At 40.4% G+C, this 14,425-nt stretch overlaps 1 protein-coding gene across 1 annotated transcript in view; it reads left to right on the forward strand.

Moving 5' to 3' along the window:
• LOC122806055 (membrane cofactor protein-like) overlaps nt 1-14,425 on the forward strand; it is a 1,194,338-nt gene that overhangs the window by 870,743 nt on the left and 309,170 nt on the right. The window contains exon 5 of the mRNA XM_044076296.1: nt 2,456-2,542. Coding sequence (XP_043932231.1) covers nt 2,456-2,542 — 87 coding nt within the window. The remainder of the gene's footprint in view (nt 1-2,455; nt 2,543-14,425) is intronic.

Consider the following 14,425-nt stretch of genomic DNA (forward strand, 5'->3'; position numbering starts at 1 on the left):
TGGATGTGATTGTCTTGTCTTACTTTTTTGTTTTATTTAAGGGGTAATGAAGAAATGATCCACCATGATACTTCCTTTTATCTCAGTCACAGTAAGTGTCACGAAACCTCACATGTAACCTAAAAGCAATCCACAACAGCACTCCGTGTACATTTAAATCACAGTTACATCTATCTAGATCCTCTCTCTTTTTTTGCCTGCTGCATATCTGTTCTTGCCGCTATGCCTTGCACTGTGGTTTCTTACAACATGAGTGATCTTCTAAACATCCTTCAGTCCTAGTTCCCTGGTTATCTCGTATGCAAGCAATAATGACCATCAGCTTGTGTGTTATTGTGTAAATAACTTATGCCCAGGGGTGTCCTCTATACTCCTGGAATTTACACAATAATACATGCCATTGAGGACATTACTGCTGTTAGAGAATGGGCTGTTTGTTTAATTGTTCTGTTTTTTTTTTTTTTAGTTGCTGCATTTGTTTTTTTTTTTATTTTTGATGCAAAATAGTTCATATGCCTCATGTTTCATACTTAGTGTAGTATATGTAATTGTTTTTGGGAGAAGTATTTTACATCCAAAATATAAGTTATGTAATTATTTGTCTATGCGCACACACACACACACACACACACACACACACACACACACACACACACACACACACATAAACAGTCTCTTAAAGGACAGATATAGAGAGTTACTCGCAAATAAATAAAAAACATGTATGCAGACATTCAAAAACACAGACTCACACACATATACATAGATGGAAACAAACACACAGACACAAACCACTTAATAGCCGCTTTGTTATGGGAACATTTCTTGAGATGTCTCTTTGTGAGCAATCAAGTAAAAAAAAACTGCACCAGAAAATGCACAAATATCATTACTTACTGTAAAACCTTTAAAGCATTTCTATCCAGAGTCTGTTGCTGGTTCTTCTGCACTCTTGTTACCTATTTAGAATCACTACACCTTTCCATAGGGGAAATACTCCAAGACAGCACAACTGTGGACTTGGGGGATCTATATCACTTCATCAAATGGCAATTCATTGAACTTCTGTTTATTGAACAGCATTTCATCGAGCGATGAAATCCTTCCTAGGATAAGGAAGCACACCACAGTTTTGCCCTTTTCCTCACAGTAGTGCAGTCTTGGAGTTGGTATGTATAGTTAGCGGAGTGTGGGGAGTAAAGTCACCCCACATTGGGGGTTGTGGGGTGCAAAGCCTCCCACTTGAGTAGGTTTGATTTTGTGCGGTTTCTGTTCTGGTGTGCCTTTGGCGAAGTGCTTCCTTACCCTGGAAAGATTTTGTCATTCGCTGAACTGCAGTTCGATAAACACAGGTTCAATTAATTGTTATTCGCTGAATAAAAATTCAGTAATGTGATACAGACCCGAACTTGGTATATATTCCTGTTATCTGCATTTGTGGTCTCCTTCACTATGATGAGCACAGTTATGATCCTGAGAGTATCAACACGCACAGATTTTGTGTGTCAGCTAGCTCCTTTTTACTTAGTATAGTACCTCTGATGTTGTGGCAGGTTATTACATTGGAGTGTAATTTTGTACTTGAAGCTTTAGAGAAGATACGGGTAAGTCTATATGATGTCAGTTTCATTATATGATACTGGTTTGAACTTCTTTAGTCTCCGCTTGCATACTTTGTGCTTGTACAGGTCATTTATCAGACAACTCTCTCCTGAGAAGATGCACCTGTAATTAGTTGTTTAACAGACAAATAAATATTTTAAGTAAGTCACCAAGAGGAGTCTTTGCCTTTAAGTTGAGTAGTATTAACAATTTATATTATGTTTGGACACGTATCTTTGTAAGTGCACCACTGACAGCTAAAGCTAACAAGTATGTGCTCTGTGGAATTTTGTATCAGGCATGTTTTTTCATCAGTGTTGAGGCCTCAGCATCACATCTCACTAAGCTATTGTTGGAGACCAAAGGCTTATTTAGCAGTGATTTATGGAGGGTAATCAGTAACACATTCTTGGATCATATAAGTTATATAACAGCTTTTGTTTCATATTATATCAAATTTTATGACTTGCCTTTGCACCTTACACATTGAAAACTTTGTATGTTTTATTACTTTCTTATACTGGTCTCTTTCTAATCCTGAGTGCAGTCATCAACCAATCTTTCATTTGCAGTGATGGGTAATGTTGTGAATTAATTTGAGTCCAGGTTTGTGGTATGGTCTTTAGAACTTTGAGCATATGTAGTAACGTTTCTGAGCTATGCATAAGTGCACATTCTTGTAGCCAACGTGATATATGAGGGGAAAAAAAGACATTCAGTATTTCCATTTAGGCTGTCTTCAGATAACTGACAGTGTAAATGAGCATAGCAACAGCTTCTGGAAAATGCAAGTATTAGCTGGGTGAGTATTTCATAAATGTTACCATGATATTTTCTTTTCATTATTTTTTAGGATTCCACAATAAAACTGTTGGAGAATACCCTACAAGGCTTTCAGATGGTGTCAGGACTTCTGATGTACCACTAGGAAACACAGAAGGTATGCAGGTGCCCCACAGTTAAGTGCCCATATTTGCATTGATGGATTGCATGTTCACATATGAGTTTTAAACTGAGAAGAGGTCGAGAAGAGTTCAATAAAATGCAAAGCTCTCTTTTTCTGTTGTTTTGGGAATGAATAGCATGGTCATATGCTTTGGTGACCTGCACAGCCTATGATGACTGGGTTGTATAGGCCAACTTTGAATAACCATACCATGCCAAGTGGATGCTACGGTCAGTGATCCAGTAAAGGTATAATGTGTAATTGATTAACTACGTAACTGAATTCTTGAAAACTTCAATCCCATGTGTTCATGTTTAATAAATATCTATACATGGCAGATGTATGTCTGCACAATTTATTTGAATTAACTTTAAAGGTAAAATGGGAGGTTCATATTTAATGCATACTGTTATGATTTCTAAATTGCCATATCTTGTTGCAATGTCTTCAGTTTATAAGCAGGGAGTTTATAGGGTTTACCTTTAGTTGTGGTATTGCACACAGGTGAACAGCAATTGGGTGAAAGGCAGTTTGCACAATTTGCAAACGCCGAATGGAAAAAGGTTTGAATGTGCAATGAGCAAATGCACATTGACATTCGCTCATTGCACATTTGACATTGTGGGGCGGATTGCACTACAGTGGGGATCAGGAAATAGTCCCTTTCCCCACTGTAGTGCGATCTCGGAGATAGAATATTAAAGTAGGGGGGCTTGCCCCCCTGCTTTACACTTCTTTTTTTTTTTCATTTGACATTAATGTTCGAAAAACAGCAAACCTGCTTTACGATTTGCTATTTTTCGAACATTAAGGACTGTCACCATTTTCACTTTCGTGGTTTCGAGTTGCTGATATGAGCATTCGAACCACTGTGATTCGGCGTTACAAAGGTAAACCGTTTATAGAGGTTTAAAGACTATTACATATTTTTAATTCACATGTTTTCGTATAAGAAATACTACCTAATACTATAAGTGAATTCACAAGAGACATTTTAGACCAAATTAAATAAATATAGTTATAGTATAGCTATAATTTCCATTATAGAAACTTTTAATGACAAAGACTTTAATTGCACTAGGAAGTCTGGCATGGCCTCCAGTAGAACATTTCAGATAGTGTCTGTCAAGCTAGGATAATGTATAAGAAAATATTTTGAGAAATGGGAGTAATAAAAGATAGAGGTGATTTTTAAAGACAATACCAATGAAATGTTACTGTTAGCCTAGCAACTTCTGGGAGACTTATGCAGAATGCAGTTCTTGAGAACCTACTTCAAGAAGGATTATAAATGACAGGGTACAGAGGAAGGACACACGAATGATGTTTGGGTTCTTGGAGAGTCAGATGAAGAATGGTTGAAATTATTAGGATTATGCTATTTTTAATTTAGGAGGAAAAAAGGGGACATAACGTGGTTGTAAAAGGTATTTACAAAGAACAATGAAGGAATAAGTCCAAGAAAGAAGGAAAGGACAGGGAAGACATAGCATTATTATCATGTGGAAATGATCCGTATTTGCTATGGACATAAAGATATACTTTTTCCTAGAAATACTGGTAGATAATATGAAATGAGCTTTGAGCAAGGACGAATGCATGTATTCAAGAGGGCACGAGGCAGGTGGAGTAAGGAGGAAAACAAAGCACCGCTGCATCTGAAGGGCGATATCTTTAACAACTGGGCAAACTAAATCAATGAAAAATATTTCCTTTGCTGAGTAATTGAGTATTTATTAGATATATGGATACGTGTGTTTTTGCAGAAGCAATGTAGCATGGAGGGGTGTCTTTAACTTGCCATTGAAACTTCTATAATAATCCTGAGTTTGTTTCTTATAACCTCATTTGCACACTGTGTGGGATCAGGTTATTTAGCTAAGACTTACTTCTGGGTAGCCAGTAAAAAATGTCTTTGTGCCTGTCGGGTATACCTAGTTAACAACGAATAAAGGAAAAGCATTTTTTTTCACTTTTTTGCTCATTTATATGTACTTCGGTTAAATACTGCAGATCTATGCTCTGTAGCACAATCCTCTAGATGAATGTTTGCCTGGGTTGTTTGTCCTCAGAGGAGTGGTTAGAAGCAGCAACTAGTAATTTGTCGGCCATTTTGGGTCATTTCCTGTTTTTTCCAGCCCCCTGCTATAAAGCACGCTTTGGCAGGCTTTTCTGGCATTAGAGAACTAGGCATAGCTCCTCGTGGTCCCCTGCAGAGTTCCTAAGCCAGCAGAGAGCAGAAAAAGCAACTTTCTTGATGATAAGTATTTTTTAAACTTTTTAGTTTGCATTTTTCGATCTTTTGAGCTTTTCGACTACTGTTTGTGCCTATATTACTGTTTTATTACCTTATTTTCCTGTTTTTGTGAGCTTATATTGTTGATTGCACTTGTGGGCTAAAATATTGCTTAAAAGTAACAAACAGACTAATACACTCAAGTGTACCAGCCTTTGATAGCAATTTAGTCGAAAACAAAGCATTTACTGCATTTTTTTCTGTCTGTTTGCAAAAAAAAAAAACAAAAAAATATTTCTCCTTTCCTAAACTTTCCTAGCTAGTTGTTCCAGTGATCAGATTTTGCTGATCTCTGGGCTTTGTATTTGGTTTCTGTGTTCCTCCATTTTCTTGTGTGGCCAGAGGTAGTTTCTTTACTCACCAGTGGGAGTGGGGAGTACTGAGCTGCTTGTTTGTCCTCAGAGGAGTGGTTAGAAGCAGCAACTAGTAATTCGTCAGCCATTTTGGGTCATTTCCTGTTTTTTCCAGCCCCCTGCTATAAAGCACGCGTTAGCGCGGAGCTGCTACCATTGCACACTAGGGCAGCGCCGGTTAATCAGATTTAAACTATTAGGGCTACCTAAAGTCCGCTCTTCAAATTTTCCCTTAAAACTACCTTCCTCAAAGTATACTACTGTCCTATTTAGTGTATCCTACAACTATAAATTATCTCCACTTGACTCCCAAGTAGACTATTCTCTATCTGTATAGTGAAGCACTTGCTCCTACAGTACTTATCACCTCGATACAGCACTCTTGTTATAGAAAGTACCCCAAAAGCAAACCCCATTTCTCGGTCACCCACATCCCCAGAACCTTTTCTTAAGTTTTTCTGTCTATTCCTTCTAGCATGTCGAGGGATCAGTTGCTAATGTCCTCTCCTGCTCAGCTGGTGAACCTGGGAATATTGAGGCAATGTTACAATTGCCTCATGTACACAGACAACCCTCTCCTCCTCCCACAAAACACAAATACATGCGAGAGATGCAACTATATGGCCAAACTGGAGGCTGAGCTCTCTCAACATAGGACTGGCATGACCAGACAGGAGGAGAAGGTAACCACACACACTATAGACCCAGTCTCACATAATACCATCACAACCTCAAATCATACACATAAACACACAAAGACATACTCGGAGGCTCTGATCAAAAATCTACCAAAACAGCAGAGGCCACCAAAGCAGACACCCAAACAACTACCACTTCAGAACACAACACCTGCAACACATAGACCACACAGTCAGAGTGTCAAGCAGTCACAGCCCTTAAGGCCAAACACAATGCCAGACACACTAGTCATTGGTGACTCCATAGTCAGACACACTGGCGTCCGCTCACCAGACTGAGTAAGGAGAAGGTCACAGTAAGCTGTCTGTCGGGTGCTAGAATCCGCCACATAACGCATGCACTCAGGTCTCTCAACAGCAGGTACAAGTACGACTCAATCATTGTCCACGCTGGTGTTAACGACCTGAGACGTACCTCCTTGGACTACATGAAAAGAGACATAGAGGAGCTCTCTGATTATGTAGCCCAAGCAGGTATGACCCTGACCTTGAGCAGTATCCTACCTTCACCAAGAATGATGCCACAATACAGAGATAAGATGATCAGCTTTAACAATTGGCTTAAACTCTGGTGTCATTCAAAGGGGATCCAATGTCTGTCTGCCTGGGATGACATGCTGGACAAGCCACGCTGCTTCAAGGGACGGCTTGCACTTGTCACCCTGGGATTCCGGATTTTGGCAAAGGCTCTTGCCACCCCATAGTGCCTTTTTAGGCAAGGCTCAAATTCTAAACCTACCACCCTAGAACAAAACAAAGAAAAAACTAAGGGTAATGCTGCTCAATGCCAGAAGTCTCAACCTCAAGATGCACGCACTTGAGGCCCTTCTCAGTATGGAGAACATCGATGTCTGTGCTGTGACAGAAACCTGGTTCAAGGCTCCTGAGAGCACCCCAGCACTATCAGGTTTTACCTCATATCATGCTCCGGCCCCAAAACCTGGACAATACCAAGAAAGGAGGAGGGGTATCCATATTCATCAAGGACACCCACACCTCAAGATTGGTGGCATTGCACGATGCATCGGAAACCATCCAGGTGCAATTAACCATAGGCAAGACTGCTCTGCAATTTGTAGCATGTTACAGGCCACCCTCGCAAACTCAGGAACCTCATATGGCCTTCCTGAAAACACTGGAGGGGATAAATGTATCTCCGAACACCATCATACTAGGTGACTTCATCTACCCTAATATAGACTGGGAACACTACTCAAGCCCAAACACTCTAGCCCAAAAGTTCCTGGAATTCATAAACTCAAATGCCATGGAACAACTAGTCACCATCCCCACAAGAGGAGAAAACATACTTGATCTCATCATCACGAACATGGGAGCACAATGTTCAACGCCGGAAGTATACCCCTCACTGGTGAGATCAGATCACAAACTAATCTCGCTGGAGGTCCTCATCCCCCCCCCACCGAAATGAAAAGACCACAGTAAAGAACTTCGAAGCCGACTTCACACTTCTAAAGACTAGTGTGGTCTCCTTTAAGGCCCCTGAGCCGGCGGTTAACATTACTCAAACCGCTGAATCACTTACAAATGCCTTCTACCAGCACCTGCAGGCTGCATGGATCAGGCAATCCCAAGCAAAACAAAGACTCTTTGTACCAAAGGCAAGCGTCCAGTCTGGTGGACCCCAGCCATAAACAAAACTCTACAACAAAAGGAGAAAGCTACTACAAGATAGAGCAAAATCCTTAAAAGGTAAGACACCGCTGATCACTATAAGTAAAAAGCTAAGAGCTCTCATAAAATCATCCAAAGCTAATTTTGAGAAAAAAATAGCTAAGGACTCTAAAGACAACCATAAGGCATTCTTTAGCTATGTCAGAAACCTTGGAGGAAACTCCCAGATATGCTCAGAATTAGTTCAAAATGATGTGAAGATTACTAATCCTACAGACATTGCCAACATACTGGCTGAAAGGTTCAGTGCAAACTTCTCTCCCCCCTCCCCCCCTAAAGGAGAGATATCTATACCAAATGATTGTAGCCCCCCAAACTTCTCTAACGCCCAGGTGAGAATTGCTCTCTCCAAGGCAAAGAACACAGCATCCATGGGACCTGATGGTGTCCCCGGCTGTGTGCTCCATGAACTCAACGAGGAATTAAACCCACAGTTAGGACAGCTGTTTAATCTTAGTCTCACCTCCGGATCATGCACCAGGAGTGGCGACAGCGACTGTGGTCCCACTCCACAAAGGCGGTGCCTCCACCGACCCTGGAAATTACCGTCCCATTAGCTTGACAAGCCTTATCTGCAAAGCCATGGAGAGGATCATAATGGATCTCATAAATAAAGACATAGGGAACTTGCAGACTTTGGATCCAACCCAGTTTGGCTTTGTCAAAGGCAGATCATGCCTTCTAAACTTGGTTGACTTTTTGAAACAGTCACCAAGGCCATTGACGAGGAAAGGCAGTCCATACAGCCTACCTAGACCTGGCGAAGGCTTTTGATACAATACCTCACTGGGTATCATTGAAAACTCATCAACTTAAATGTAAACCCATACATTACAAGATGGGTTGCAAACTGGCTGAGTGACAGAACCCACAGGGTCAGAGTTGCTGGCGCCATGTCAGACTCAAAGCCTGTCACAAGTGGTGTCCCACAGGGCTCAGTCCTGGGCCCACTCTTGTTTGGCATCTACTTTTCTGAAGTACAAGCAAACACAGGAGGGTTATGACTGACAAAGTTTGCAGATGACTGCAAACTGGGCACCGTAGTTGAAAACACATCCGACACAGATATCCTTCAGAAGGGTCTCACAGAAACGGATAACTGGTGCCAGAGCCATGGCCTAAAGTTAAATGCCAAGAAATGCATAGTCATACCCTTTGGGAAAAATAAGGTTACCCCTAGCTACCATATAGGTGGCAATCCCCTGAACACAGAAGAAGTTATTAGGGACCTGGGAACCCAGGTTGACAGTAGCCTTTCATTCGACACTCATATTGCTAAAGTAGTTAGGAAGACCTTCTACATTGCCCACCTTATCATGAAGGGATTCACATCTAGATCAAGGGAAGTCATAGTCTCCCTATACTCATCACTCATCAGACCAATGATCGAGTACAATGCCCCATTCGGAATGTATCTGACCCGACACTTGCAGCAGCTGGAGAGGCCACAAAGTTCCTCACCAAAAGGATAAAGGGTCTCAAAATCTGTCTTATGCTGCCCGACTGAAAGAACTCCAGTTATATTCAGTTGCTTACCGCTTGCTCAGAGGTGACCTATGCCTGACATACAAGGCCATGTCAAACCCAGATTTGATGAACATGCTTCATCTCAAAAATCTAGATCCCTCAGAGCCACAAGGCGGAGACTTAAACCTCGACACAGTTATTAATAGGACGTGCTGGAGGGATAGATTCATCACCCAAAGACTCCCTATGCTGTGGAACAAAATCCCGGTTTATGTGAGGCAGAGCACCTCGCTGGCCTTGTTCAAGAAGAATCTTGACCAATGGATGGGAGATCGCAGATACACCCCAGGGGTTACCTCAGTGTCACTGCTCGACAGAGGCACAGCAAAATAATGGGCATAGTTTCTCCAAACTAAAGGGGTGGCGTAAGCCACAAAACTATGGGCTAGGCTTATAAATGCCCTCGGGCAGATAGCCTAGTATGAACCTATGAACCTATGGTTGTGAAAGTATATATATTTGTGCAGTAGCCTGTGTTTTGGTGATAGTTGTAAGGATCTTATAGGTTCATAGGTTGGTATTAGGCTATCAGCCCTAGGGCCTATGCAAGCCTAGCCATAACAATTCCCTGGCTATTTCTTCCCACACTATTTACTTCCCTGGACCCCTGTCTAGCAGGGTGACTGACGTGATCCCCGGGGTGAATTTCCTTTCTCCCATCCAATCGTCAAGGTTCCTTTTGAAGAGGACCAAAGAGGCACTCTGCTTGATATGGGCAATCTATTCCAGAGTCTGGGGAGTCTCTGGGTAATGCTATGTTTTCTAAAGTCTGATGATATTGTTGCCAAGGCTGCTTCTCCTTCGAATCATATTGTACCAGTGCTAATGTTAAAGGTAGATTGTTCATCAGTAATTTGTGGGTGGCATTCAGTACGAGGCACCTTATGTCTGCTTTATGCCACTTGACAGCTTGAGATGTACTTCATTTCACCCATATGGGAATAACTGTTTTATGATATAAAATACAATGTTTATTATTTATATATTTATTTATCTTTGTTTACCAGGAAAGTCCGACTGGGATAAAACCCTCTTTCAGCAGAAGCCTAGTGAGAAAAGCTCCACTTTTAATGCAACTTATGAAATATACATATGTATATGAGAGTAGTCCATATGATAGAACATTCATAATTTCGAATGTGTTTAACACTTGCAGAAGTTGATTGAAAGTAATTTGATCACTTCTCCTGTTAAGTCTGAGCAAGATTGGGCAGGGTGGGAATGAGGGAATTTGTCCTTTTCTCACTGTAGATATCAGAGTTGGTATATTTAATTAGTGTCAGGGAGTACGTGGCGGCTTGCCCCCCTGCAAAAAACTTCTTTTATTTTTTTCATTGTTTAACTTTTGATGATTCAGGATTAATCATTAGCCGTTTGATGATTGTGTACTTTGATGTTTCAAAGTACACTCATATACACAGACACACACACACACACACACACATATATATATATATATATATATATATATATATATATATATATATATATATACACACACACATATACATAAATCAATATCTATATAGCTATATATATATATATATATATATATATATATATATATATATATATATAGAGAGAGAGAGAGAGAGAGAGAGATAGGTACTTGTGAGCAACAAAGCTGCTGGCTGAGAATCTTATAAAATCAGGAAAAAAGAACCATGCATCATAGACACGCACAGGTGAGACTTCAGAGTAATCAGACATAACTTGTTTAGAAATTAAAACTTTTGTTGAAAAACAAATAGCTGAGTGCTTTTGCCCTTAAAAGAGCTTGGTAAGGTCTAACTCCAGTTTACATGACATGCACTGTTAATCTGCTTTAACACATGTCATACACTGTTCATCCAGGCTGCAATAGGATAAGTCTCATCTTTCATACCTGTACTGCATATCTACTCCTATTGTTAGCTAATAGGTTATAGGTTATGAAACATGAGTCTTATCCTATTGTAGCTTATAAAAGATGTATCTGGCTGTCAAGAATCAACTCAGCCCTAAAGTGAAGCACAGTTTATGTAGATTATATCAACTTAAGCATGTGTTGTCTACACACAAAGATAGTGGCATTAACAAAATCTTGACAGTTTCCCAGTGTTGCTTTTACTTTTCCCTGAATGCAGGATGTAGTCATGCCCTTTAACAAAGCCCACGTAAGTGCACTGAACAATTTTAGGAATGACGATATTTAGCCTCCTTTCCAGCATAGCTACTGATACCTTAAGGCTTCAATTTTTCAATACAATAGGCATGTAAATCTATAGCATATCTACTTTATTTGGGTTTTGAAAACGTTACAAATACTTCCTTCAGCTAGTTTAATGTGCTCTTTTCCTCTGTAGGCTGCTTATACCACACCAGGAAGAGGTATGGCAGGGGGGCATCTTGTTACTCATCAGTTTACCTTGAGGCCAGCATCTGCTCACCATTTGCCCCCATCATCCATCACCCAGCTCCCAGACTTCCACCACGTATGATAACTGTTTTCACTTCCTAACCACTGAGTCCTGGAAATATCAGTTTAACGTTTAATGTTTACATTTTCCTGTAATGAAGCTTAATTGAGTGAACTCACCAGATCCTTTCATTTTTTTATCAACTAGATTGTTTTTCCTGTCTCTTCAATCTTTATCTGGTTAGGTCTTTCATACTGTGTCTGTTAATTGCCTTTAGTCAGCTCGTTATAACAGCAGTAAGACCAGTAGCCTAAACCAGCACTCATGTCACCTGCTCTTCCACTGATTTTAGAATTCTTGCTTCTTAAACATGCTTGTGTGACAAGACACCTCCAGTGACACAACCCTTAATCACCCTGCAGTGTATGGCTTACCACCATGTACTAGTAGTTGAAAAGTATGGAAGCCCCCAGTATTAATGTCTCTATAGTATATGTAAATCTGTTTTGATACCAGACATAAATCAGTGGTTAGGTCAAAAACTTATTTTGTATATATCCCCCTTCCAGAATGTCCTCTAGTCTAAACACTCAAATAATACCATTTATATTTCCCTACTGTAGAACTCATGTCCTCTTTACCATATGTCACATACATGAGGTGAAATTCTCCCACTGACAAAAACTATGTTTGCTGGGAGCCTTAAAAATCTTTTCCATTATTTTTGATTGTGTGCCTTTCTCTGCTTGATTATGTATGTAGGTTTTCATAACAAAGACAGGATGGAGTTTTGTATGTCTGCATATCATGCTCCAGGCACATACACTCACATCTCTCAATTGTCTCAAGTTTTACAGGCACCTCTAATTTTGCCTAAAGTTTTGCTCTGTCTGTACTAAAATTGTGCATTGTTTTGCAAATTTCTAAGTTAATAGTATCAGTTTTTCAGAAGTGCCCATAGGACATGGAGTTTTCCTCTAATTGACTTTTACTTGTTTCTACTTCTAGTAAAAGTTAAGAGCTATACATATGCCAGAAAGGAAATAAAACTGAAACACCAATCGTAACGACTACACCTGTAAATGCAGTGTTTGTGTAGCCTAGCTTCTGGACAGTTTTTGTTTCATCCAGTATTAGCTTTGTTATCTGAAATAGCACTATGCCAGGGCTGAAGCTAGCTAGGTGAACAACACAGTCCAGATCACAGTTACAGCCACTCTATTTGTATGATGTTATGATGTTAACCTCTTTATATTTATAGCGAAACAATGCATTGTATTATTCTACATCACATAACATAAGTGAAAGAAGACCGAAGTATGTCGAGCAGCACTTCACATATGTAACTCATCAGATCGCATTAGTACGGCACTGGACCCCTGCATCCTGGCCTGAGTGCAGCATGTCTGGGAAATGGCATAATATACAAACCCTAAATAAACTATTCCTGAACAGCAGTTAACATCTTCTTATTGCCCTTAGCTGCAACCCCTGAGGACATAAACTCATTTTATTCCCATGTTGTAAAACCTTATTCATGTATATTATTAGGTCACTGTAGAAATAAACCCAGGAGTCTTGAACATCACCTGTGGTAGTTGTTATGATAAGAATATCATTTGTAGCATGTCTGTTCCTCTCACCTGATAATCATATCAAAATTGTCTTCTAAAAACTCCAGAGAATGCAGTCTTGTGAAGGTGTTGTGGGGTCATTCAGCACTCCCCTTCATCTCCACACATCAGAAGACATTGTATTAATCAGTTTTACAAAGTACATGCTATCCAACAAGTCTGCACCTACACTGATACACACACGGATGTTATCATTGTTTGTATTTATTTAAATTTTGTTAACACCGCTGGAGTGCTGTCCCCCATGACCCTTTTCAGGTCCTGCCCAGGAGAAGTGTTGAAGCAAAACAAAAAAAGAGAGAAAGAAAATGATATAAACATTTTATAAAGCATGGGATGTAAGCTAATTATAGACACTCATATTTAGATGAGATAAAGTGGGGAAAAAAAGTCTTCAGTGATTATAATGAATATTCAACGTACTGTAGTATTTAAAGTGCCTCTGTACCATTCAAGACTTTCATCCATGGCCTCATCCATTCTGTCTTCCAAGATCCTTACAGAAGTTGATGTGAACAGGATGATGAAGAATTTCCTCAGGATGCAGATACATATGGGAGTTCTCGAGCTCTGACCTGAGTCTGGTGACCCTTGTCAGTACTTCTCCTACAGTATTAGCTCCTTCTCCGATCTGACCTTCAGTTTTGAAGTCATCAGATCAGAAAGTCCTGGAGTTGTCTGCCTTGGAGCTGCAGATGTTAGCATCTTCGACTCTGATGGTGTCTCTGATTTGGCACTGAGTACTTTGGAGCTGGATGACTCTGAGCTGCAGCATCAGCTATGAGATATTGGACTCGACCCCAAAGTTGTCAGAGCCATCTCTGTCCCACAGAGCTTCGGTGATGGACAGCTCAGCTCTGACATCTTCCTTGAGTAGTTTGTATTCAGGTTGAAGGGATCCAATGGTCCATAAGCCTGCCTCATCAGATGTGTCATTATCTTTATCTCTAATGCATTCTGCCTTTAAGGTAGTGGTGAGAGCTTTCTCTCTTTCCAGAGTTTGGACTTCTCTTCTGTCATCGGCTTCAACTACCCAGTTCCATTTTTTTCTGCATCCAGAGACTGAATCATCTGTTCCACTAGAACAGCCAGCCCAAAACCAGTCTCCAGACAACCCAGGAGGGTATAGTAATATCTCCTAACACTTTTCCAGATCATCCCACTGAAGAACTCCCTAGAAAGAGGTAGTGTAAAAGCAGGCACTTAGACTCTACAAGAGTCTGTCACAGAAGACACTGACTTTGATGAAGAGGAAGGTTCTCCATATCACCACAG

The sequence above is a fragment of the Protopterus annectens genome, chromosome 7.part0 (genome assembly GCF_019279795.1).
Source record: "Protopterus annectens isolate FY-2018-M chromosome 7.part0, PAN1.0, whole genome shotgun sequence".
In the NCBI taxonomy this organism is placed as follows: domain Eukaryota; kingdom Metazoa; phylum Chordata; order Ceratodontiformes; family Protopteridae; genus Protopterus; species Protopterus annectens.